The sequence below is a fragment of the Sprattus sprattus genome, assembly GCF_963457725.1.
Source record: "Sprattus sprattus genome assembly, chromosome: 5".
Taxonomy (NCBI): domain Eukaryota; kingdom Metazoa; phylum Chordata; class Actinopteri; order Clupeiformes; family Clupeidae; genus Sprattus; species Sprattus sprattus.
This window is the reverse complement of record NC_137924.1, coordinates 42,528,732-42,554,811: the sequence shown is the minus strand read 5'-3', so window position 1 is coordinate 42,554,811 and position 26,080 is coordinate 42,528,732. Positions and strand designations below refer to the sequence as shown.

Genomic DNA, 26,080 nt, shown 5'->3' with positions numbered 1-26,080 from the left:
ATTTATTGTTTACCTCGACTCTCTGTAATAATGAAATTGTATTTTAGATTTGCATTTAAGTTTAGCACAGAACATACTGGCTTATATTTAATGAACAGTGAAAATGACGCTAATATTTCACAGAATTATCCTATTTGTAGACAGAGAAATTGCACTCCTTCTCCCTATGCTATAAAATACCAAAACATTTTACTCTTCTGTCTCTGGCCCTGATGATTGATAGGCTGCTGGATTATTTTATGCACTGTCTGTGCGGTTTAGAGCGTAGTTGCTATTTGGCAACATATTTTGTTAAGTAAAATGATCAATCAATTTAGTAACTGAGTGGTCAATGTTATGCTGTCAAACTAGGCAGAGATGCACCTGCCAGACATTGAAAACCGAGATGCAGGTTACATAGCTTTACACAATGTCATTCTTGGTTGACATGACATGACGTAAGAATCTATTACTTTAATTCAACGAGTGTCTTTTGGGGAAGTTAACCTGTCGTAGTAGTAAATTAAATCAATTATTAGGATACTGAAAACACAAAACACAACCGCTGCATTCAACACTGTAAAAACATGCTTTGGATGAGTGGCAGGTTTATGAAAAAGGTTGTAAGTCTAACATTGTCCCAGCAGGCAATTTGTTGAACGCACTGTCCTGTCCAGCTGGTTATTGCATTCCAAACAGCCTCCCACTACAAGCTTGTTATGACCTCCACCATGCCCAGAGCACCTGATGTCTCTGAGCTGAACTGTAAAGCTGCAATTCACCAAAACAAGGTGGTCAATTTGCGTGTGTTGATTTGTGCACATGAATGTCTGTAAGTGTCTGTAAGTGTGTGTGTGTTGTGGATGGAGTCGTGAAGCTAATGAGATCCTGACATTGACGTCTGTGTGCACAGGCCACTTGGTGTGCAATAAGACTCAGAGCAGCGCTCACCTGTTAGCTAATGATCCGTAATGATGGCTTGTTTACTCCAGTCCATCCACCCCTAAAGCTGCTCAGCCCTCAAGTCCAGTGGCAAAGACAATTCATTAGTGACACTTTTTTACGTAAGTTTTAGTGGGCAGTTTAATAAAGAGTGTGGGCTCGCCTTCAGAATGTCTCTTAACTAACTTGTGTTTGCAAAGTGAAGTAAGGTAAGTATTTATTTTGGGGAGGCTGTCCACTCTGTGAAAAGGGAAAGAACACGTTTTTCTTGTTGCAGCTTCAACAACATGTATAAAATATGAGACACCTTTTCTGAGATTTATTACATCTCCGTCCTTGGAGAACACATGTTCTGTGTCTACCAGTAAACAACCCCAGAAAAAAGATTTGTTTTAAGGAATTCTCAGTTCTCTCTGCGCTTGTGATACAATCTCCTTTTTCACTCATGGCTAATGAGAAGTTAGTCTAAAAAAGTACCATATACAGCTGAATATACAGCTGAGTTCTATGTAATCACCACTCTTTGTAAACACCAAGGCTGTCAAGATGGATCTCAAATTGTCCACTCAAATAATCACTTGTGTATTTCGGATATACCCAAGCAAGGCAAAACTGCAGGCAGGTCCCTGTTGATTCAATAATCAAGTGCTAGTGCACAAGGGCAGTCGTCTCTATTCCTCCTCGCTGCCAAGCAACAGGATGATAAATGACCCTCTCTGCAGCCATTTGGACCAAACAGGACAGCAATTTTGATGGCAGAGCTCAGTTTCTTCCCCCAGAACTTCCCAACTCAGTGTTTGGTTGTTGCTGAAAATAGCATGTTAGCGCTATGGGTTGTGTGTTTAAGAAGAAGTGCTCACTAAGAGCACTGGACTGACCATGTTGCCATGTTGCCAAACCCCTCTCACATGATGGTTTGTGTCTGCACATGTGTCTACATCTACACATGTGTCTGCAACTGCACATTTGTCTGCGTCTGCACATGTGTCTGCGTCTGCACATGTGTCTGCATCTTCGTCTGCACATGTGTCTGCATCTGCAAACATGTCTACTCCTGCGTCCACATGGCTGTCTGCCATTGGAGGCCATGTTGTTTCTAGAGAAAAAATGTCCACAGGAACCAGCTGCAGTGTAGCTATTGCCTGTTCCGTTGTGCCTATTTCTTCAATCCTAATTACCTGAAAAACATTCTGTTGGTTTCAGTGTTGCTTTACAAAAAAATCAAACACGCCATATTCCATATTCAATTAAATTCAATTAAATTCAATTCCATTCCATTCCATTCAATTCAATTAAATTTCTTTATTTCGCCATGTACACAGGTACTTGGAATTTGGATTGGTTTTCTCCATGCAGGCTGGAGCATCACAAATAGAACAGAACAAAGACAGAACAACAATACAAGAAAGTACCAGTATGATCATAAAAAGAAATTAAGGTAGTGCAACAATAGAAATGTTAAATAAAGTTATATAAATAAAGTGCTGTGAGGTGCCATAAAGCTCATGTGCAAGAGCTGTTTATGAGGGCTATTGCTTGGGGTAAAAAACATATTCAATGTTTTGTGTTCTTAGATAATAATTGGAATGCTGTCATTTAGCTCAAAATGTTCAGATTGAATTTGTGAAAAGATGGCATCACCTTGAAAGTTGTACACAATTCAAAGCATCGGTGGTGAATAATGAAATGACTCAGGCTTTTTATTTCTGTTATGATTTTTCCTTTTTGCAGTAATACTGGTGTATTTTTAATAGACCACGTACAGTTTGTCTTCAGGCCTGTCCTCCCATCCTCCTCAAGCAGTCCTGAATATTGTTTTATGGCCATGTGAGATATAGTTATAAAGGCTTATAAAGTCAGTGGTGGCTGTATCTAGAAGGATTTAAACATTCCTTGGAGTCGTGGAGGTGTAGGAGAGTGGTTATAAAACCAGTCAAGCGAGCAAACTGATGGAGACCAGGCAGTGAGTTAAGCCTGTGTGCCTGTGTATGTCTTCCTGTGTAGTTACTATATGTAACCTTGCAAACATGAGTGTGTGCATGTCCTTCTTACAGCGCATGTGTGGATGTGTGTATGTGCCTGGGTGTATGGATGTGTGTGTGTTTGTACGTGGTCCATGCGTGCAGAAGAGTTTGTAGGAGATGAGAGGCCTTCACCAAGTCTCACAGTCCTTAGTCACAGATTGTTCCAGACTCTGCAGCTCAGCAGCTAAGAGTGAATCCATCTTGCTGTCACGACTGGAGCAGAGGCAAGCGAATCTCTTCCACCAGCGCAGACACTCTGTTCAGAGGCTAATTGGATGTGTATATATTTTTACGAGCCTCTCCAGAAGGCTGGCATATATGCACAGTGGCAGGCATTAAATTTAAAGGCCACGTCTGTGTGTGTGTTTACGTCTCTGGAAAAATAAAAGACCCTGATACATGCACAGCCCCCCCTCGGTGAAATCTGCGCAGGCTGTGGCGTTTTAGAATCGGTAGTGGGTGTTTGTGATTTATCCCCCCGCCAGCATGAGAGCAGTGAAGGCGGTAGGATGGAGGGGAAGGGGTGGAGGGGGGGGGGCTGGAATCAATCGCACTCGCTCTCTTATTTATGGTTGCGCAAAACTGCCGAATGCTTGGGAAATGTATGTGAGCCGGAGTGGTGGGGCAGCGGGGCGGGGTGAGGGAGAGGCACCGACTCTGGCACCAGAGAGATGAGCTGCCGCAAAAACGTATAAATTCAACTAAACCCTTTGGCTCTGAAAAAAAATCTCTAACCTCTGCAGCCTTGCTTGTGTAGGCTGAGGCTGTGGGTGACCGTGGAGTGACTCTCAAGTCTGTGTATGCTGGTCAGAAGAAAAGAAAAAAAGGCCTTGAGTTCTTTAGTGTCTCTTTTTTATTTTTCATTGATAATAAGAAGTACAGGTTTAGTGTCTCTTTTCATGCAACTAGCCCTGCATTGAATGGCATATGGTATAAGTAAGAAGCCTTACCCTTGATCTTACTTCATCTTACAACAGTCATGACACATGTTTGTGGCTAACATTTATTTTTTTATTTTCCATGTCCAGTACATTTTGTGTTGGCATGAGGTAAGGCCATTCTGTTGGCTGCTCCATGGCTGCAATTTCAAAGTTATTGCCTTTGGCTGCAACACTATCAACACATTGTCTTGTAAACATTCTTACCTTTGCTAGGCTTTAAATCTTGCGAGGCAAGGATATTCCTTTTCATATAATGTTAATATTTCTGATTGTTTTTGCACATGGTGGACACACGCATGCTATCTCTGCCTCATTCTCTCCCTCTGTCTTTCTATCTCTCACAGACCCCCAGCGTGGACCCCATCTAACTGGATGTATGTCTCGGGAGCTGGAGTCCTTTTACTGCTGGTGGAGTGCTGGAAGCTTCCAGAACCTCACAGAGCCTGGTGCCCTCAGGCTCTTCTACACAATACCGAACTCGTAAGGAGAACACAATGCCCATCAAGAAACAGAGAAATGAAGGACAAAAGACTGGAAAAGAATGACAGAAAGACAGAAAGAAAAGAAGGATAGGAGAACCCAATCATCCAATACCCAGTAGTTTCTGGTAACAATAGTGCCAAAGAGGTTGTCTGCTGAACCTCATCCCCTCAACACAAACAAGCCCCACCTTTTTGTTTGCGACCTGTTTTTGCTGCTCTACATGAAGCATTAGGCATGCAGTCGTCGACAGTGCCTGTAATTACCAATAACTAGGGTTATAGTGTCTAAGGAGCCCCCGGAGAGAGAGAGGTCTCTCTGACTCTGCCTGTAATTACCAATAACTAGGGTTATAGTGTCTAAGGAGCCCCCGGAGAGAGAGAGGTCTCTCTGACTCTGCCTGTAATTACCAGTAACTAGGGTTATAGTGTCTAAGGAGCCCCCGGAGAGAGAGAGGTCTCTCTGACTCTGCCTGTAATTACCAGTAACTAGGGTTATAGTGTCTAAGGAGCCCCCGGAGAGAGAGAGGTCTCTCTGACTCTGCCTGTAATTACCAGTAACTAGGGTTATAGTGTCTAAGGAGCCCCCGGAGAGGAGAGAGGTCTCTCTGACTCTGCCTGTAATTACCAGTAACTAGGGTTATAGTGTCTAAGGAGCCCCCGGAGAGAGAGAGGTCTCTCTGACTCTGCCTGTAATTACCAGTAACTAGGGTTATAGTGTCTAAGGAGCCCCCGGAGAGCTGCTTGGGCTCTCGTCTGGCTGCTTAATAAGCTAAGCTAATGCCCCCTATCCTCTCAACACCCAGGAGGCAATCTGATTAGCAGGCTCAGATATGTCACAGTGTAGAAAAACACTGCTGTGTACGTTTACTCTACCATGAACTAACAGCAGGGTGCAGGGGACGACCCCCATACAGTCATTTACAATCGCGGTAGCAGGTGCTTTTCAGTATTTTGACGATTTCCGTGACATCAATATCTTATGTAGCTATTTGTTATTGGTGTTTTGGTAAATTAATCTGTTAAATTTCTAGTCTATAGTGGCCAAAGTAGTGCAGTAGGTCTTGGGTTTTGCTAATGCTTTGAACAGATCGTTGAAGTTAGTGTAGGCTACACATACGGCTTAGGCTGCTCACTCTGTACAGGATTTTGATGTAGTTTGGCCAGAAAAGTATAGATTTTGATAAAGTGATGCAGGATGTTGATGTACTGTTAGGCACAGAGCTTACAACAAATTAATTATATCAATGAATTATATCTATCCTAAGCTCATTGTTTACTTCCATTTTCCAGGGAGACAAAGTCTAAGGAAAGGAGCGAGTGTCCGCAATATTCCTCCACCCGCCCGAACGAGTGCCACTTCAGCAGGAACTACACCCATATCTGGGTGCCCTATTGTGTGGAGCTGCGTTCTGTGGAGCAGAACATCACATACGACGAGATAAGGTTCACCGTCGAAAGCATCGGTAAGTGGGACCGTCGGTTAAGTGAGACCAAGGTAACAGAAGGGGGAACTATTTCTATTCACATTGCCACAGTCCACTCTGCATGTCAGGTCGACAAAAGAAAAAGCTAAAAGCTAACTCTACTCTCGTAGTTTCCACATCATTAAGTTACTGGTAGCAGCAGATATGATTCACTGATGAAACATTAAGTTTAATTGTCTTAAGCATAATGGTCTCATGTAACGTGCACTGAGATGGCACCCACATGTCTGTAGGCGTAAGATTAAAACTTGCAACGCATTAACTTGCACTTTATCAGCTATGGCCAGTTAGTAATGGAAATGGCCATTTTGACAAAGAGCTACCTGAACAAACATGCGTAGGAGATTCAAGTGAGGAAAAAAAAAGTTTCATGATTTGTGAAACGAAGGAATAAAGTGAGGGTGAGCGGCTTTGATAGCCATTTCAAATAGGCCTACAGTATGCTGTCAATGTGGGTGGAGGAGAGATGTTATAAATGCTTTTGGACTGGGTTAACAACTTCAACCCAAAATCAGCATTTTACCACATTAGCACAATGCTGCATTTTTTTTTTTTTAACGCAGACATTGTGCATAATATTGCAGAAAATAAGCCTTGATGTTAAATTGCAACTTGTTTCCGCCTTTTGGGATATCCTGCTCAGGACTTTAGTAAAAAGTCCTGCATGGTCTGTTGCGACCACTGTCACTGCTTAGTGTCCCACTCATTTGGTGTCAGGTGTGACGGTCGTGGTGAATTTAGGCTGTTATTAGACATTAGTTTGCCAAGGTTTTAAATTATGTCATTCTGGCATGTATTCTGTTGTTAAATTGAAAATGGTGTGATATTAAGCAAATTGTTGTGTCCTCTTTCGTGGAGATGGCATTTAATAAAAGCCCTTCCTAAAATCATGCACAGGCCTATTGAAGGGTAATTCAATTTGGAATGGTCTACAAAATTTAAAATAAACATATTTTCTGTTTAGTTAATTTAAAACAATGCAAGATTTGTTCATGATTTGTTCTAAATATAAACAAGAGCTTGTGAATTTGGAATAGAATTCAAAGGTTCACACAAGCCATGATATTTTATTGAAACTTAACATTCTTGTATGAAATTATCATATAAGTATGGTTGTGAAAGTTCTAAAATATATATAGGTAATCTGTCTAATGTCTGTGATTTCTATATCTTATTCATTTGTGTTTTAGTATATGTGGAGTGAGGTTTAAAGATAAACAAAAATAACAAAGCTTCTCACAGATTTTCAGAAATCACCAACCAGAAAAAAAAGAAAATCGTAAAATCCCAGAGGGAATGTCTAAATTCCCAAATCCGTGGCTAATGAACATTAGAGTCAATAGATTCCAATAAGATATAAGTCCTTTTGTTTCAAACCCTCACACACAATTCACACACTCTCACTCTCTATCTCTGTTTTAAACCCTAACACACACTACACACACTCTCACTCTCTGTCTCTGTTTTAAACTCTAACACACACTACACACACTCTCACTCTCTGTCTCTGTTTTAAATAGAGCTGTGTTGAAAAAAATAGATTTTCCGATTTTTAATCGATTCGCATATTAATGACCGATTATCGATTCGTACGTCCAAAGATCGATTTTTTTTCTTTTTTTCAAGCATAATAATAATGCACTGGTTAGTGTCCCAGTAGGAATCCACTGTTGCAGATATAGTCACCTCAATGATGTCCTCCATGTATTGTCCTGAATTATCTTTCTTGAAGGTAGATTGACCCTTAACCTTTTCATCAGTCTTCCAGCCATCAGTAACTACCAATACTTGTAAGATTTGCTGTTTAATATTGATATAATACTAGTTTTAATATGTTGCTTCTCCACACAGTCATGAAGTGAAGGAAACGGTTCAAATGCATTTTTCATTTTTAATAACATTAACCCCCGGATCGAATCGAAATCGTATCGAATCGGAAATCAGATCGAAATCGGATCGAATCGGATGGAATCTGAGAAAATCGGAAACAATCGATTCTGAAACTTAAAAATCGGAATCGCATCGATTTTTGAAATTTGAATCGAAACCCAGCTCTAGTTTTAAACCCTAACACAGACCACACAGACTCTTTGTCTCTGTTTTAAATCCTCACACTCACTACACACACTCTCACTCTAACTCTCTGTCTTAAACCCTAACTCACACTACACACACTCTCACTCTCTGTTTGAAACCCTAACACACACTGCACACACTCTCTGTCTCTGTCTTTGTCGCCTTACTACACCGTAGTGTTGCACGGTGTACCATCATGAAGTACTGGGGCACTAGAGTTTTTAACAACTGTACGATATCAGCATTTATTTGGTTACAGAAATAGTTATTTGATCTAGCTAATAAGAATCTGTCTCTTTGAGCACAACCCTGACAGCGCTGGTGTTGTACTTGTGGTGTGTGTGACTGTGGCAAAGTCTGTTATATGAGCTGCAGCAAGCGTGAAGTGAGTTAAGAGAACTGGTAGAGAGGGTGTATCCTATCTATGGGGTGGGAGAAGTTAACCTGGCTGCCATGTTCCGGACCTATGCCAAAGAATGGGCAGCTGCAGTTATTCCGGGCTAAAAGGTTTCGGTCTAAAAGGTTTCACTCTAAGGTTGTGTATCTTTTTTTTGATAAACAACACTGGCCAGAGCTAGAGGTAGAAAAAAACACTGTCAGTGTTTGTTCCAAAAACAGTTGAAAGTGTATTTGATGCTAAGTAATGTATGTATACATGTATCTTATTGCTAATGTAGAGTTGAATATTGGTTGTACAGTTTAACTGTCATGTTATATCATTCAATGCAATTCAATTTTATTTATACAGCGCCAAAACAATAAAATTGTCTCAAGGTGCTTTAGAGAGTCAGGACCAGGATAAGCATGCTAGCATACATGTAAATGTACACAATACATACAAACATAATATGGTATACGTGATGCATGTAAAATTGATAGTGGGTAAGGTGGGGATAGAGCATTCAGGCATTGTAGTGGGTATACAGTGTGCTCATAAGGTTACTTATACCAGCGTAAGTAGAGCAATGAAACAGAAAACGATGTTGACGGTGGCAATTATTTTTATTGTGGGTAAAGGCTTGATAGGTGAAAATTCACCCAAGTTACTTCAGGACTCGGGAGTTGTCAATCAGTATATTTACTCAACAAGAACAATTGCAATTGGGCTCACTCACAGCACAAGGATGAAAAGTGTAGCAATTTCACTTAGAAACCACAAGGTTTATATGCCTAGATTTATCTAATGTTGACGCCGTAAGTGTAAGAAATCATAGTCAAAACAAGGTTCTCGTCCGAGCTTCTTGTACTTTCACAGGGTTGAGAAAACAATAAGTGGCACCAGTGAATCAAAGTTACACATATACACAGGGACACAGAATAGCCATGTCCCTGTTAAAAGAAAAGCATATAAGATCATTATTAAAACAAGGTCCTTGATTCATATATTGTTAAGTCATTAACAGTGTTTGTAAATAATCTCCATGAAGGCTAGAACAGAATAAGTGCATGACGTTGTGGTGGAGATGGGTAGGGTTAGGCAGAGGATTTCTGCAGAGGGTTGTTATGGGAATCGACAGGTCTCACTACTTCACTTGTGATTGGTCAGCTGTCAAAAAAACACTTGATATAGGACGTTTTTTCACGGTCTAACACGGACATTTCTGAACTCGATTGCCATAAATATCGTTTTATATTTAAGGGTTTTTGTGTTCTTAGGCTATATGTTTTAATTTATATTTTCCATTTTATAAAAGCAATAACGACACAGTGTTAGTTTTTCTGGGATTGCTTTGAGACAATAAGTCAACAAGCATCATAGGCCGTTGTGTTTAGAGGTATGCTCAGGTGAAGGTACTGCAAAACAACAAAAACAAGGAATTCAAACAACTAACAGTGTTCTTACTTCAAACCTGAAATGTAGGCCTATTATGCATTATTGTTTCTGTGAAAAGACAAGAGGGAACATCAGCTCCTTAAGAGAACAAAATCAGGTCCTTCACCATCTCGTCATCATCTCATCTTATTGATGGAAAAACATTTGACGTATTTTTTATCGCCTTTTGTAAACAGAATTTACACCATTTCTACCTAATGGGAAAGTATGAGGGTATAATTTGTAGAATTATTGTTTGGTAAGAATTGCGTAGAATTTGGGTCTCTTCCAGTCCGGCTGACTCCCTCCCCCTACTTTTGTCCTCCCCCACAGTGAAGCCTGACCCCCCCGTGAATCTCAACTGGACCCTGCTGAACGTGAGCCATTCTAGCCTCCACTTTGACATCATGGTGCATTGGGAGCCTCCAGCCTCTGCCTCTGCGGCCGTAGATGTGGGCTGGATGAGCCTCGTCTACCAGATCCAGTACAGGGTGGTCAATACGTCGCACTGGGAAATAGTGAGTCTGCAAGTCAAGCGCAAGTCAAACGTGTGCTCATCAAACATACAAGACTTTTATTCTTGCTATCATGCCTGCCTGGAAAGCATCTTTAAAATGCAAACCAGGTTTTTGTCCCATGACCAATGACGACACGTCAGCATGTCTTAAGATGTTTACTGGGGTCATATGATACCTTGACCTTTCTTGTAGCAGAACATCTTGGGCAGTAAATAATACTGAATCACAGGAGCACACAGGGCAGTTTGAATGGAAATGTTTACATTTCTCTAGTATATGCTGTATTTTCTAGGCTTTAACCATGCAGTCTTATAAATAAATATTATTCAGTCGTTAGTTTGTTTTCTGTAAAAACAATCATTCACACAATGATTGACTGATTCAATCATTCCATCAGCTTGGTTGGTTTTTGACGCATAATATACACCTGGTTACAGAGTTAGAGGTGATTTTGCCAACTTAAAGGGAAACTTCTGAATTTTTCAACCTGGGCCCAATTTTTAGATATTTTTGACAATCTAAATTGGTCCAATTTTTAATTAGAATGCTAATGCCATCAGTAGCTAGGGGAGCGGCCAGCTGGTCTTGAACCCAGGTCTATGGGGTAACGAATCTGCACCCTGACCGCAATGCCAAAGAGCCAGGCACATTGGAATTGCAGTCAGAGCACAGACTCAACCTTAGTAATTGAGTCAAATTAAATAAATTGCTCTTCCTTGCCCTTTGAGTGTAGTATGTGTGCACTCCAAAAAAACATAGTTTTCAAACATAGTCCTGTCTCTGTAAATGGGAAACAAACATAGTTGCTCGCACCCAGCTATAAACAGTTCCAGCCAATCAACACGTTGCATGAGAAATAAGGAAGGTAGGGGTGTAACTTGATTGGCTGTCAAGCGACGACGTTTCACCAGGATCGTGCCTTTAATAGCATTAGCAGTTAATGGGTAAATGTGATAAATAAGCGATTGTCGCATCTACTTTGTCTTTGTTTGTTGTTACTGTTATAGTTAGCTTTGACTCTGGCTGACATCTTGTGTTCTTCACAGCTTGACCAGGACATAGGCACCCACCAGCCCATCTACGGTTTACTGACGGACAGGCCCTACGAGGTGCGCATACGGTGCAAAATGCGGGGCTACAATAACTTCGGGGAGTATAGCAACACCATAGCGGTGCTTGTCGCTGGGATACCCAGTAAAGGTAAGGCTCCAGTCCCTTTGTCTTACTGTGCCATAGCCATTGCCTTCAGAGCAAGTTAAGGCTCTGTCATCTATGTGGAGATACATGGAGGTTGAATCCTGAACAATAGCAGCTTTTCTGCAGCTAATTGGCCTTTAGAGTACACCTATGGTGGATTGTCATTGTTGCACTAGCAGATTATAGAATGCAGTCGCTACAATAGAATTTTAAAACAAGATGAGGGTAAAGATTCAGTTTCAGTTTGTTTATTTGATTAAGAGGGACAGTTTACATTAATAAACATTAAAATGTAAATGCACCCAATTATAGTCAAAAGGTTAGTTTCCATTGGCAGTCCCCCTGCCAGAGTGAAAAAGGCTAATCAACCTAATAAAAGGCATTCACTTATATATCAGGTTAAACCGGATTTTGAACATTAAACAAATGTTTAAGAGCAGTAGTGCTGTGATTTCTTCCAGTGGCCTCTCTTGCTAGTCTCAACACTGAAGAGGGACATCTGACTCAGGAGGCTGCTCATAAGTTAGCGTGCCTCTGAGACCTTTTTCATGTTTTATTGGCAGAGCCTAAGCAAGACTATGTTTGTAGAACAGGGTTATTCTGCACTGACATTTTAGTACCTGAGTTTTTTTTTTATGTTGGTGCCTTCTTCATATTAGCCATTTAAACAGCTGTCTGTTTATCCCAGACAGACAACAATGTGGGAAGTAGTCATCTATGCCGTGTCCTCAATTAGTGTCAACTTAATGAGTAGCTGTAGGCATTCAGTACTGATAAATATCTAATGTAGTTTCTTCAAAGAAGACCCTGTTCTCCTAAGCCAAAATCGCAGGAAAATGCTCGGAAAATAATTCATAGTTCCAAACTATTTTAGCTGAGACCCGCAAGAGGTGGTAGAATAAGGCTTAACATAGCTGTATACGTCAATACTTTTTTTGCGAGTGTGTGTGTGTGAAAGAAAGAGAGAGGGGGGGGGGGGGGGGGGTGTATGTTTATCTGTTTATCTGGACATGAAAGGGGTTGCTGGTTTGTGTCGAGTCAAGAAATGCTGTTTTCTCTGTACAGATGCATCCTTCCCCATGACACTGGTGATGGTGTTCGGTGTGGTTGGCATGGTGATCCTACTAATGCTTATCATCTTCACTCAGCAGCAAAGGTAAAAGCACAGGAGAGAGAGAGAGAGAGAGAGAGAGAGAGAGAGAGAGAGAGAGAGGGAGGGAGGGAGGGAGGGATAGGCAGTGGTTGAGTGTTCAATGTTATTTCACCTTTACTTGTTTACTCCTCTCGGCTAAAGACGGTGAGCATTATACTGTATATGCAAGAATTAATGTATAGCACGCCAGTCAGTGTAGAAAAATCCAGACAGCTAAGAACAGTGCGTGTCTGGGTGTTGTTTCGTCCTGAAGGGATTTATTTTAATTTATTACCAATGGCAGCAGCGATTTATTTTTTGCAGCGCTCGTTATGAAGAAATATCAGACCACTTAACGTTGGGATGGCCCATTCAATTCAGTGGAATTTTTTGGCAACATTCTGAGGAGCTGTATAATAATTAGCTTTTGAGCGCAAATATTGAAAACCTTTCGCCAGAATCACAGACTGTAGGCCAACCTTTAACTGGGCTAAGGTTTGTATGATGTTTATGTGCATGTATGCCTGCAGGGCTTGCAGAAAACTTGATTTTGCCTTCTTTTTTTGTGGTTTCATAGGTTAATGGTGATTTTGCTGCCTCCAGTCCCAGCACCCAAAATTAAAGGGATTGACTCTGAACTCTTAAAGGTATAGTCATTTGCTTGTGTGTGTGTGTGTGTGTGTGTGTGTGTGTGTGTGTGTGTGTGTGTGTGTGTGTGTGTGTGTGTGTGTGTGTGTGTGTGTGTGTGTGTGTGTGTGTGTGTGTGTGTGTGTGTGTGTGTGTGTGTGTGTGTGTGTGTGTGTGTGTGTGTTTGTGTGTGTGTGTGTGTTTTTGTCTGCATGCTCTATGGTAGACACATGTTTGGTTGAGGTCACTATGCTAGTTATGTAACCATTATCTACACACATTATATCAATTAGTTTCTACATCAAATATGGGAAAAAGGTACAGCCAGTTTTGTGGACTGCTATCTGTGTCTGTTCAGCTTGTGTAATAGTCCATACTACGGCTTAATTAAGATGGAAATTGAGGTTGCAGTAAAAATGTCTGGACCAGATTTTGAGAAGGAATACATTAATGCTTCTGTCCATTTCATTTCTCACTTTCTTTGTTTTTCTCTCTATCTCTCATCACACTTTTACTCAAATGCTTTTCACAAACCACCACCTCCACTTCACCTCATCCAACAAACATGGCCATCGCAGAAGGGAAAACTGGACGACTTGAACTCCATTCTGAGCAGCCAGCACATGTTCAAGCCTGAGATGTTCCTTGACGAGTCGTGGGTGGAGTTCATCGAGCTGGACATAGACGAGCCCGACAAGAAGGCCTCGGAAACACGGCACCTGCTGGCTGGCGTCCATGGATGCCTGGGCTCCTCCCAAGGCCTGAACCTCAAGGATGACGACTCCGGACGTGCCAGCTGCTATGACCCAGAGCTACCTATGGACGCTGAGGCCCTGCTGATGGCCGCCCTGCTGCCCCCCTTGGAGCAGGCGAAGGCAGGGGAGGGTGGTGGAGGAGACGAGCAAACTCTGGTAGTGCCTCGTGCCAACTCCCCCACCACGGGAACCCCAGCTGTGGGCACCAGCTCAGAGCAGACCCATCCACCTGTCCAGAACCAGGTCAACTGGTCCCCGAACTGGGCCAACATGGACTTCTACGCCCAGGTCAGTGACGTGACCCCTACGGGTGGGGTGGTGCTCTCTGCGGGCTCTCTACTGGCACAAGAGAAGAAAAAGAAGGAGGACAGTGAGAAGGGCGGCAAGAAGAACGAGGAGGAAGAGAATAAGACGAAGGAGGAGATGCCAAAGTTCCATCTGCTGGTGGTAAACCCCGATGGAGGCTACACCTCGGAGAGTGTTGCCAGGCACATCAGCAGTGAAGCCTCGCAGGGGATACCGGGCTCTTACCAGGCCCCACCACCAACACCTCCTCCGCTGAAGGAGGAGGAACAGCCTGGAGAGTACCAGTGGGGTCCTGTGACATCCCAAGCAACCCCAGCTATGTCAGGGGAGTACCAAAATCCATACCTGCTCCCTGATGCCAACCCAGCAGTGCCACCCATGGCCCCAGTGTCTGACTACACGGTGGTCCAGGATGTGGACGCTCAACACAGCCTCCTGCTCAACGCCTCCACTCCTCAGTCCCCACCAAACTCTGCCAAACACCTACCTGCCATGCCTGTCATGCCCATGGGGTATCTGAGTCCAGAGCTAATGGGTCAAACATGCCCTGAGCCCCTTGTGTAGGTGGGCATCAGACCGGGTCACAGGCAGTCTCTTTCTACCTTAATATCGCTTCAAACCAAAGTCGCATGGATTGGTGGGACAGTGGCAAGGAAAACTTGGAGAGCCACCAGGATGTCAGTGTGGGCCGTTAGCGAGTGTTGTCGAGAGGTAGATGAAAGACAGTTCGATGAATGTTCACTGGCTGAATGGGATAAGGTGGTGCTCAAGTTGTGGCTTGTCGGTAAACATATTTGACTTTCAAGTTTGATGCCTGGGAAAATCGACACCCCTGTTCCAAAAAAAGTTCAAGCTTGCAGACACAGTGTACACACCACAGAGGTACATGTGGCAAAGTCCAGACGAACGGCAAACTTAGAAATTGCCAAACGTGCCCTTTAGTAAAAAAAAAAAAAAAAAAAAAAAAGGGTATCTACGGTTTGCATCAGTCAAGTGTTATCAGTCATCGATTTGCATCAGTCAAGAGATTGGAACACAACTTCTCTGTGAAGATCAGATCATAAATGAGGGATTTCAAGCACATATCCCATAAATCATGAAAGGTCGCAGTTTCAATCAGTCTGGTAAAAACATTGAGAGTTGGCCAACACTAATAACACCAATCATTTTGGGTTGAGTCTGTGAAAATGGACTACGTGGACTACTTATAGGAGCAGAATACAGGAGCCGCGCTAACATCCAAGTGTGTGTTGAATATTAAGCAAATTAAGTTCTGGAGTTTGCAGATAATCAGCCAAAACAAACACATTTTCATAATTAAGCTAATGGTTTGGCAAGAAGATAGCTGGATTGCAATTTAATGTGTCTAGCCTGTTCACTAATGTGCTATAGGAATTCAAAATGCAAAATATAGTTTTCAACATGTAAAATACTTTCATGTTCAGTATTACCATATTGTCTAAATGATTGTTTTTATATACTGAAACCTTGTGTCTTAATCCGAAAAGAATGTTATGGTAATGCTATCACCTGTGTGCAAACTGACAGTGGGGACTTTGTCACACAGCAAGCACAAACATAATGCGTGTGGCTGCACTTTTAAACAAACAGCAGGAGTGTATGCTAACCAAGTCTGGTATAGCAGTGGTAGCAATGGGAATTATGTAGCTAGTTTAAAAAGATTTGTAACACTTATTACAGAAGATTTATTAGTAAAACTAAAACGGTCGGGTGACATTTTTTATAATAAAAACCTCAACCGATTTCCCCCCTTTTTTAGCATATGAAGCCAGTTTATTTGTGAACATAGACATACATATTCCAACTACACAGCAAGGGCCATTAGCGTGTCCTGGTAACCGTTGGAAAGAAAGTTGCTTTTTGATGGCAAGTTTAGCATGAACCTACACTGTAATTGTACGGACGCTAACTGGAAGTTGTGTCAATGTGTTATGTTTTACATGTTTTATTTGTCTTTTTTTACCTACCTTTGTTTTATAGACATGATACAATTATTGTAGAAATGATTGCAAAATGTAAATGAACCTTGTCCCTCATTGTCCCATATTCTCATCTGATACAGTAACATGAAGTTAACCTGAACCAAGAAGGTCTGTGAGATACACAGAAGGGACAACCTGTCTTTCTCAACATCATTATATGTGGTTCATTGAAATGAAATTACTGCTATACATGTCATGTGATCCCAAGAACATATAACGGTGTGCTTTGTAGTGTATTAGTAGATGCAAGCTGCTATGTTTGGATTGTAAATCAGGTTGGTTATATGAAGATATATATCCTAAAAAAGTTTTCTTATATAGCCCTTGAAAACTGCAGACAGATAGCTGACAAGGCAGATGTTTGTTGTTACAAGTTTGTGAAAACAGTGTGTACACATGAAAAATAAGCTAGCAAGAGTATAACAGTTATGAACGGATGTGAAATGAGGCAAGGTACGATTTTTGTGGGTTTACGTTCTATGAAGGCTATTATCTTCAGTATTCAAAATAGAAATTACATGTAGAATTACTCTATGGCTGTAAATTTACAACACAAGCATGATAAGCAATGTGCCATATGTACTTTTCAAACAAACTTGCCTTATTGGTGTATCAATAGGCCATCAAGCCTATATCGAATTGCTGCTTACACTGCTGATGAAACCAGCATGTCAATGTCAAAACAGATGTCTTAATGAATCACTATTTCATGCGTAGTCAAGCGTTATTACTTGGGTATGCATTTGTTGTATCTTTCTGTACTTATGCTCACACACTCTTGCCTGTGTTTCTTGTCTATGTTGTGTAGATGCCTTTTTCTGTACATATAAAATATATGAAGAAAATATAAATCTATATGTCGCAAGATAATAATAACATTTTAGCAGGGGGGGTTATATGAAAAGTCATTACGCGGTGGATAGAAACATGACATTTGGTACATACTGTATGTGTTTTGGGTGTTCTTAAGACATGGTAGGAATGGTGCCCAAATAAATTCATAGAAAGGATCTTAAAACGTAAATAATTTGGTATGTTCATTGAGCAATCCAAATATATTCCAAAAGGGAATAACAGGATGTTAACTGTTGGAAACCCATAGTTTGAACTGCAAGGCCACCTGTGTCACCAAGTTGCAGAGGAGTGCCAATTGCCCAGTTGCATTGGGGCGTGCCATACTAGTGTACCAATGATAGCCTTTAAGTTTAGAGAATAGTATTGTAATCCAGCCTTACAGCACTAAGACAGCCTGTTCTGAATGACCTACTCATTCCATATGGAAATGGATGCATTTCAATACTGGTTCTATTAGACCTTAGTGCTGCTTTAGACACTATTGATTATCATATTGTACTTCAGAGACCACCTTGTTTGTATAAAAGGCTGTGGGGTTTTACCTCTCTGACCATCTTCAGTTTATATGTATATTTCCACAATGAATCATTCAGTCATACAGAAGTAAATCATGGAGTTCCCCAAGGCTCAGTTCTTGGACCTACTACCCTTCTCTATAAACATCTTACCCTTAGATGCTGTAGTAAGGAAGTGTGGTATTAACTTTCATTGCTATGCTGATGACACCCAACTACACCTGTCCATTACTCCTGATAAAATGATACAACTACCTGAGATATAACTCTGCCTTAAAGACGTCAAAGCATTGATGACTAACAATTTCCAGCACTTTAACACAGATAAAATTGAGGTTATGATTGAAGGCCGCACATATTTGAGTATTACAATATCCAGCCAGCTTGATGGCATCCAACACCTCTCATTTGACTCACATAAAACTGATCTTAAAGAGATAAGGGAGGACTCAGGGAGATGGGTCCTCCCTTTATGAGTTGGGAGTTTTACCTTGCTCTAGGGGGTTTAGGCTTTGGGCTCTGTAAAGCACCTATTTCAGTTATTCAATTGAGAGTATTTAAATTGTTATAAGTAAATCAAATTGAAATGGAATTTTCTCAGACTGTTGAATACTTCTGAATGTTTTTATTGTATTGTACAAGACACTTTAGGTGGTATTTAGAATCAAATGCAATTAAATATTCCCCGTCCCCTACATTTTTGCTAAAGAAACCGTTTCCTGATTTTTTTCTAGTCATTGGGTGTTGAAATTGAATACTAGTAACAATCCACACCCCTCCTGTCTGATGTAAGCTAAAAGAAAAATGAGGATTGAGGATAAAAACTAGGATATTTGGACGTTTTACAATGAAATCTGCTCTCAAATCTAAATCCAATTTATATCAAATATGTTTATATCAAATTCATCCCTATTAGGTACATCCAAGTCAATTTAATAATAAACAATATATATACGTATAATGATAAACAATATTTTAACAATATGATAGTGATTATAATTATTTGATTCATTGGTTCAAAGTCTTTTTAAACATGCATGTGTACATGAAACTAATAATTCATCATTCAGATTAGGATCCATTTTGAAAGCCAGGTCATTCTGATTGGTTTTATAGGCCTGTTTTTTTTCTGCTGTGTAAAATGCGTGTAAGATCATTTTCATGGCTTATTTTGGACTTACAATTTTGTTTCGGTGTACATACATTAAAAACAAAAAATAAAATAGCTGAATAAACCATAAATGTCTTGCCAAAGAGTGCCAAACAAGCAGTTAAAGATGCTCTTAATGGGTCCAATTGTTTGGGAACCCCTTCTGAATTAATGGGTTGGCTCTTTTTTTAGGTTAATTTCCCCTATATTTAGAGTTTAGTCTTGTTTAAATGTTATAAGGTTTAGATCAACTGACCATGGATGTGGAGGGGATGGCAGTCAGATCGTATAAAACAATCAATCACAAGAGTTACATGCATAAGAATATGCTTCAGGATTTTCTGGACAGAATTTGTAGCGTATGTCTTTTATTTGCCACTGGAGCAGCTTTTAAGGTTGGAACTTAATATATAATTGCAGCTTTCCTATATTCAGTGTTAGTTTTACTCCTCATTTTTCCAAAAGTATGATTTTGATGAAAGAGTATCTGGGTCTGTGGGTTTCTTGAAGTATGATGTCAAATGTCATATTAAAAGAAGGACTGTGCCAATGAAGAATTTTGTTATGTTTGTACACATTTACATCCCCAAAATGGTCTGGAAAAAACATGTTTGGGATAACCTTCTGTGGTCATCACTTCTTAATTCTGCTTGTGCTGAGGTTTTGTAAGATGTTTGTAAGTGCTTGATATTAAAGATAGAGTGTGTAGGATTAAGGAGGATCTATTAGCAGAAATGGAATATAGTTAACAGCCTTTATTCTGCCCATAGTGTAATGAATTGCTTTTTCGTTGGCTTAGAATGAGCCCTGCATATCTACATAGGGAATGGGTCCTCTTCCGCAGTTTGCCATGTTACCCCGCCAGATTTCTACAGCCCAGAAGAGACAAACCAAAACAGAGAGAGAGTATTTTGCGTTAGTATTGCAATTGATGGCCACCATAGAATATTCTACATGCTTGAGAAGGGAGGTGTATTCAGTTGGTTGCAATTCAGCAGCCTCACTAGATGCCACTAAATCTTACACAATGCACCTTTAAGAACTTTTTCTTACATCCTGTCATTTTGCTTTATTAGGGAAAGCCATATGGCATATTTATATTGTAAAATATAGAGAAGTAGCGTATGGTAGTCTTCACTAAGGAAGAAGTAGACTAATAATATGAGCTGACAGAGTAACATCCCATTCAGTGTTCATCCATGTGATTGTGAAATGTTCCTTTCAAACGCATGATGTTTTGCAGGGAGTGGTGCATTAAATGAGTAAAAATAAGCACAGGGGTTTCAGTGGACTGAGAGCATGTCAGATCCATAAAGTGTGCAGCACAGCAAGACCTTTATCTGTGGGCCTCGCTAAGTGGGTACAGAGACGTTTGAAGGACCTTCTGGCACAGAAAGCAGATCAGGCAATTAGGCAGACCCTGTGTACTTAGCAACACTGCGTGGGGTTGATTGAATCTGAGGGGCAGACTCTCACAGACACGCTGGAAGGACATTGCAGGTAATTGGCCATAAGTTACTGCTGGCCTGTATTGAATCTTTGGGCCAATTATTCCCCATCAAGCCGCCCACCCTGGCCACCTTTTATTGCCTCGGGTTTGCTTGTTGACCTTTCCTTATGTTGTTTAAATGATGATTCAGATATGTTTTTACACCACTTTCCCTAGGCTCATCGGCTGCATGCTGTGTATGCTACATGATAAAAGCAAAGGTCTGGAGAATTCATAGTACAAATGTTGTTGTTTGTACTTTTTTACTGCAAAATAATGGCCATGGACTTTGGTTTGAATCAAAGCACGATAACGCCAGCTCCACAGTCTTTGTGGTTGCCTAATACGTATCTCAACTGTGATTTCTACCGTTGTAGTCTAACAGCAGAGAGATTCCTTTCGCTTTTCTCCAGCCTATGGGACCATGCTGTAGCCTACACGTGAACTGCCGCCTAGAAACAATTTCAGGGGCGCTGTTTGGGAAAGTTGAACATTTTTAAGAGGTCTTTGAGCGCCACCTGTTGCTGAACAATACATACAGCATTTCTTCCAGTTCTTCAACTGGTAACGATTTACAGTAGTTTGGCAAAATAAACGTCCTTTTGACTGAACGAGGACGGGAAAAACAATCATTTCCAGCTGACACTGCACTTGCAGGAAGTAATTACTTAACCCTTACCCTAGTCATCCTCGTCCTGGCCCGTCGTGGCTGCGTTGTTTATTGACTTAACCCCGATCAGAGTAAGTAGTAAACCTCCTAATAGAATATTCATATGGCTTTATTCTCCTGTCAAAACAAAGCCGTTATCGTCTTCTATTAGGAGTTTTACCACTTACTCTGAGTAAACTTGTTTGATAGTCACTTGGAATGCAATCCCTGGAACATATCCATATAACATAACAAATACATAGCCTACTACTAGTTGTCTGCCCTCCACACTTTCTGCCACATCAATATGTTCTTTCCATCTAGTCTGGGGCACAATTCAATTTCCAATTTCCAATTTCCATCTAGTCTGAATTACCCTATTCTTGTACTCCAAAAGTAAAACAAAAAGTCACAGAAGAAGTTTATTCCAGTCCATTTATTTCTGATGTCATGTTGTTATTTCACAATCAGAACAGCATTTCATCTTTAACACTTCAATATTCATCATTCCCACACTTTCCATACAAGGTATCAGGCATTCCAGAGGAGAATTCTTTCCTGGAGACCTTCATTAAGTATGCAAACTGTTTCCATCTAAGCAGTGTCTTCTCATATGCATTTCAGGTTCCCTTTTCATTGTGACTTAAACTGGAATAAATTTTTTTGTGATTTTACATGTTTGCAAATGTGCATCCTGTACGCAATTCTTGCATATATATCACTCAAAAAAAGATAAAAGTAAAAACATTCGTGAAACATATGTGTAATGTAGCATTTAACACAGTGGGCCCTTATTTCATAGGGGAACAATCATGGTGAACAGCCTTGTGCATCTGCAACTGCGCAATGTGAATAGGCGGGGATACCCACATTTGCTCATTTCATTGACATTCATGTTTTGAAATGAGCAAACTGTTTTTGTCAAGGTATTAAATTAGCTTTAGGTCTTAAGACTTAGGCCTTTTCATTTTGCTAGCTGCGTTGCCCATCAATTCAATTATGGCCCAGTGTTTGAAGCACTAGATGTTATATATTGCTTCTACATAGCTGCACCTTTGGTCCATCAGTGTTAGTCATTTCTACCTCGAAAAACAAACAAAAATAAGAAATCCCTAATCTCTAGACCACTGATCACCGAATTTAACTTACTAAATCTTTACACTTCTTTCATGTAGTTGAATCTAAAGGCATTATGTAAGACGACTCCTCTCCCCCACTCAATGTTGCATAGCATCCAACAGGCACCACTAGTGCATAGTTTCCGCGCCTGACTTCATAATGGCAACAAAGAGCATTTTGGAGGCGAAATGACATCTACATAATACTTTAGTCACGCCAGGACTGAGGCAAACACCAGACCTCTGTGTCCTTAAAATGTAGCTCAATTTTTGAATTACTTGCACCACTAAATGCAGCTTAGGCTGTTTGTCTTTAAATGCTTGAGGGCTGTTTTTGAGTCATACATTATAATTGGGTCACCAGCTACCACTTCCTATCAAATCTAAATGGTATGTGACAATATCCTGATTGTACTTTTAAGGGAATAATAAATTCCATTATATACTGCAAACGAACAACCACTTGCAAAATATCTTGATCAAATTTAAGATGGAAGACATGGTTCAGTTTTTACTTTCACAAACTTAATTAAATGAACCTTTAATGGTGGTCTGATGCTGGCCTCAAAGTCTGGGTAATACTTCTTGGTAACATGGTACCAGTCCTATGAACCTGCCGTGAGGAGCACCTCCAAAAGATGTTAAAACTGAGGAACAGTGAGAGACCGTCACAGTGCCACATAGTGCACTGCTTAGATCTCCCCCTGTCACACTCAGGCTGTGGAGGGCCCGGTCTCGGCTCAGGTTCACTTGGGCTGAGGTGGCTGCTGCTGTCAGGCAGCGGGGGGCACCGGGCGTCACTGTCAGGTCTCCCTGACGAGGTGGTCGCCGCCCGCCGCACTTGGCTGTCACTGTCAGGAGGCTGGGAGCGCCTCGTCACAGTGTCAGAGACCCTCAGCGCCCTCCAACAGTTGCCGTCAGTGTCAGCATCAGCTAGACGACCCCTGAAGGGCGCCACTGCTGGCGTCTCGCCACTCTCAGCTGTGCTTGGACTTTCACCTTTTCTTATGGTGCTGGGCTCAGGGCTGTCTGTGCACCAGCTGGGTGAGCAGGTCGAACGCAGCCCCCGAGTCCTCCTGCCTCACCTGCCTCGTCTGCCTTACCTGCCCCTGCCTCTGCCTCTGCCTCTGCCTCACCTGCCCCTGCCCCAGCTCTAGCTCTAGCTCCACTGGGGCCTGCCTCACCTGCCCCTGCCCCAGCTCTAACTCTAGCTCGACGGGGCTCTGACCCTGCTGGGGGAGGAGGTGTACCCGCTGCTGCCGTTGCTGGTGATTGTGAAAGGGAAGGATAATTGGATCCTGCTGCTGTTCCTGCTGACGCTGACCGTGGTCATGGCCGTGAGAGTGGTCTTGCCCACGGTCTGCATTGTGGTTGTGACCGTGTTCACGGCCGTGAGAGTGGTCTGCATTGTGACCGTGACCGTGTTCACGCCCGTGGCCACGATGGTGGTCGTGGCCGTGATTGTGGCCGTGACCATGGTCATGACGGGTGCCTGCCTCTTCTGTCTCATTGTCTGGTGTCTTTTGACATTCTTCTAGTGTGATTTCACTCTGCAAAGAAGAGGTAACGTAAGCGGAATAAGCGGACACAGTTGTTTGAAAATAAAATCTTGGAATCAAAAGCCATTCAATTAACAACATAACAGACAAACTGAAAATCTTTGGCATCTACCTCTATGGGACAATCTCCACAGGTTGTATTGCAGTACGTCTGTCTTATTGCATCCTTAATGTACGGAGTAGTCAGTATAGAATATGGAAGAGATATGTGGTTTGTGAGACGTCCACATCTGAAGGAAGAACAACAAAAGGACATAAGTATTACGTACAAATATGGGATGCAAAAGCTCAAGTTCAGTGTCTTTAAACATTTCATTTTTGCTAACATAAATTGTTTAGGTGAACGTGCCATCTCATTGTCATTGACTACACAATAATGCTTACTGCATATGGTAAACAGAAAATAACAAGCCCATAAAAAAGCATTACTGAAACCAAAGGGAGTCAAACCTGTCATAGATCAAAAAGTCGTCCTTTTCCCCATTTAAGATCCGCCAGATGTTTTGCGGGTCAGAACGGCTCTGGGCGTAGAGGGGGATGTGTTCTGACAGCTTCTCTGCCAGCTTATGGTGCAGCCTTTGGGCATGCTCTGCCTTGTCATTCACCACCATGTAGCTTATATTTTTCAGGCCCTGCTGCTCCAACTTTAGGCGCAGCCCATCCAATCTGCCCAAGCAAGAACATAGAGCATTAAAACCAAATTCTCACATGGTTTTCTCTTAGACTGTATTATGCATCTGGCACCAAAACATTATCTTATGCTATATGAGAGTACGTCTGTTCTTACTAAAGGAAGTGTATGAGTACATACTTGGACGCCTGCACCAGGCAGAAGGATCAGCTGGCCTGAAAAAGCGCTACCACCGTCACCCTGCCCAGGGCTTCCTTCATGGGATCCAGCTCTCCGATCCTCCAGGGGGGCGCAGGCTTACAGTAAGGGCTCTCCGAGCCGTCGGTCTCTCCGCCGCTCCCAGGGAGCAGGCAGAGAGCCAAGGCCAGGACCAGACCCTTCCACATGGCCTCCGCACTCAGGATTTGCTTCTGGACACAGGCACACAAACAGGAAGGTGGGCGGGGGGATGAGGGGGGGGGGGGGGGGGGGATTAGTGTTATAACAACAGAACAGAACAACAGAAATATTAAATAATACTCCCTATGCAGACATAGAAACTAATGTGGAATAGTTTGGTTTTTTAATTTGCTTAAAAATAAAACAATATCACTGGTTTGGATTAAGCAGTGACTGTGCAACACCATGACATGCAGTAACATGAATTACTGGTTGGTTACAGTTGGTGTTGGCGCAAAACATCGTTCTAATCAGACTTGACTGATAATAATCAAACTTGCCATCATGCATCTATCAATCTATCTATCTATCTTTCTTTCTGTTTTTTCTTTTCAAGAATGAGGAGTTTTACATTAGGGGAGTTTTAGATAGTTTGATAGTTGGTAGATCTTTGAAAACCATTGAATTCATTGTTTTTTAGACCTATACCTCTGCAGCTCTGCAGAGAGGAACACATTCTAAAGAGGAACTTGGAGACATTTAGAACAAGCATGATCACTTGCTAATAACATGCTAATAATCATCCAGCATGCAAACATTTAAACACAATTAAATTGAAGTTTTTAAATGAATCTCTCAAAGATTATGAAAGTACCATCTGCAGAAAAGAATCTAAGCAAGTTTTCAAACTAGATTATATAGTTTTTTTTTTTTTATCTCAAGCCAGTGCTTGTCACAGTTAATCCAATCTTCTTAATACTAATATCCGTAATATACTGTGAAAAGAGAAGAAATGCAGACCAAAATAATTCTGCTCTGACTTACAGTTTTGAACAGTCAGATCTTCAGTCCTGATCTCTCCCACATCACTGCACAAAACATTCCACTCCCTCGCTTCCCCCTCTATTTATACTCCGGTTGTTTTTCTCCCCTGAATGGAGGACAAAGTTCAACTTAAAGTCTGCTGTCATTTTCTGGAACTTTATTGCTATCTTAAAAACGCCTCAATGATTTCATCCTCAACTATGACTTAGACAACAAAACAGGGAAAATCATGACATGCTACAGGGGGTATAATACAAGTACAACCCCTTGATGTTTGCTAAATATAAATTAAAATGATAAATATGTCTTTGCCAATTGTAAGACTGGAATGCTTTTCGGCTCTTTCTCATCTCATTCCCCATTGCTAACCTGTGCAGACATCACATGCAGACATTGCATTCCAATCTTGTTTTTCTCACGCAAATGGGACAGGGGAGGGTTGTCCTTCATGTAGCATGTAGTGCTCACTTGCACAGTAATACAACGCCACAGAAACCTCAGAAGAAACCACTAAAGCACGAGTTGTTTGGAAAGGTAACAGAGCTTATGTGGAATTTGGGGAGATGGAAGCGCTATCTCCTTAGTTTTTGAACGCCATCAGCACTTTTTTCTTTGCAATCTCAGCATTTTCT

The 26,080-nt window shown here is 41.4% G+C and overlaps 2 protein-coding genes across 2 annotated transcripts in view; one reads left to right on the top strand and one right to left on the bottom strand.

The window, feature by feature from the left end:
* The window catches only part of ghra (growth hormone receptor a), a 33,765-nt gene extending 14,474 nt beyond the window's left edge, over positions 1 to 19,291 (top strand). Inside the window, exons 3-9 of the mRNA XM_080839288.1 lie at positions 4,231 to 4,366; positions 5,659 to 5,831; positions 10,075 to 10,259; positions 11,306 to 11,459; positions 12,522 to 12,612; positions 13,166 to 13,235; positions 13,794 to 19,291. Coding sequence (XP_080695414.1) covers positions 4,231 to 4,366; positions 5,659 to 5,831; positions 10,075 to 10,259; positions 11,306 to 11,459; positions 12,522 to 12,612; positions 13,166 to 13,235; positions 13,794 to 14,840 — 1,856 coding nt within the window. The 3' untranslated portion in view covers positions 14,841 to 19,291. The remainder of the gene's footprint in view (positions 1 to 4,230; positions 4,367 to 5,658; positions 5,832 to 10,074; positions 10,260 to 11,305; positions 11,460 to 12,521; positions 12,613 to 13,165; positions 13,236 to 13,793) is intronic.
* A 2,063-nt stretch (positions 19,292 to 21,354) lies between these two features.
* On the bottom strand, positions 21,355 to 25,522 carry selenop (selenoprotein P). Its single transcript, XM_080839175.1, has 5 exons — positions 25,449 to 25,522; positions 24,426 to 24,655; positions 24,065 to 24,280; positions 23,727 to 23,844; positions 21,355 to 23,605 (listed from the first exon to the last, which is right to left on the bottom strand). The coding sequence occupies exons 2-5, from the start codon at positions 24,629 to 24,631 to the stop codon at positions 23,075 to 23,077; spliced, it is 1,071 nt and encodes a 356-aa protein (XP_080695301.1). The 5' UTR covers positions 24,632 to 24,655; positions 25,449 to 25,522; the 3' UTR covers positions 21,355 to 23,074.
* Positions 25,523 to 26,080: the final 558 nt, after the last annotated feature.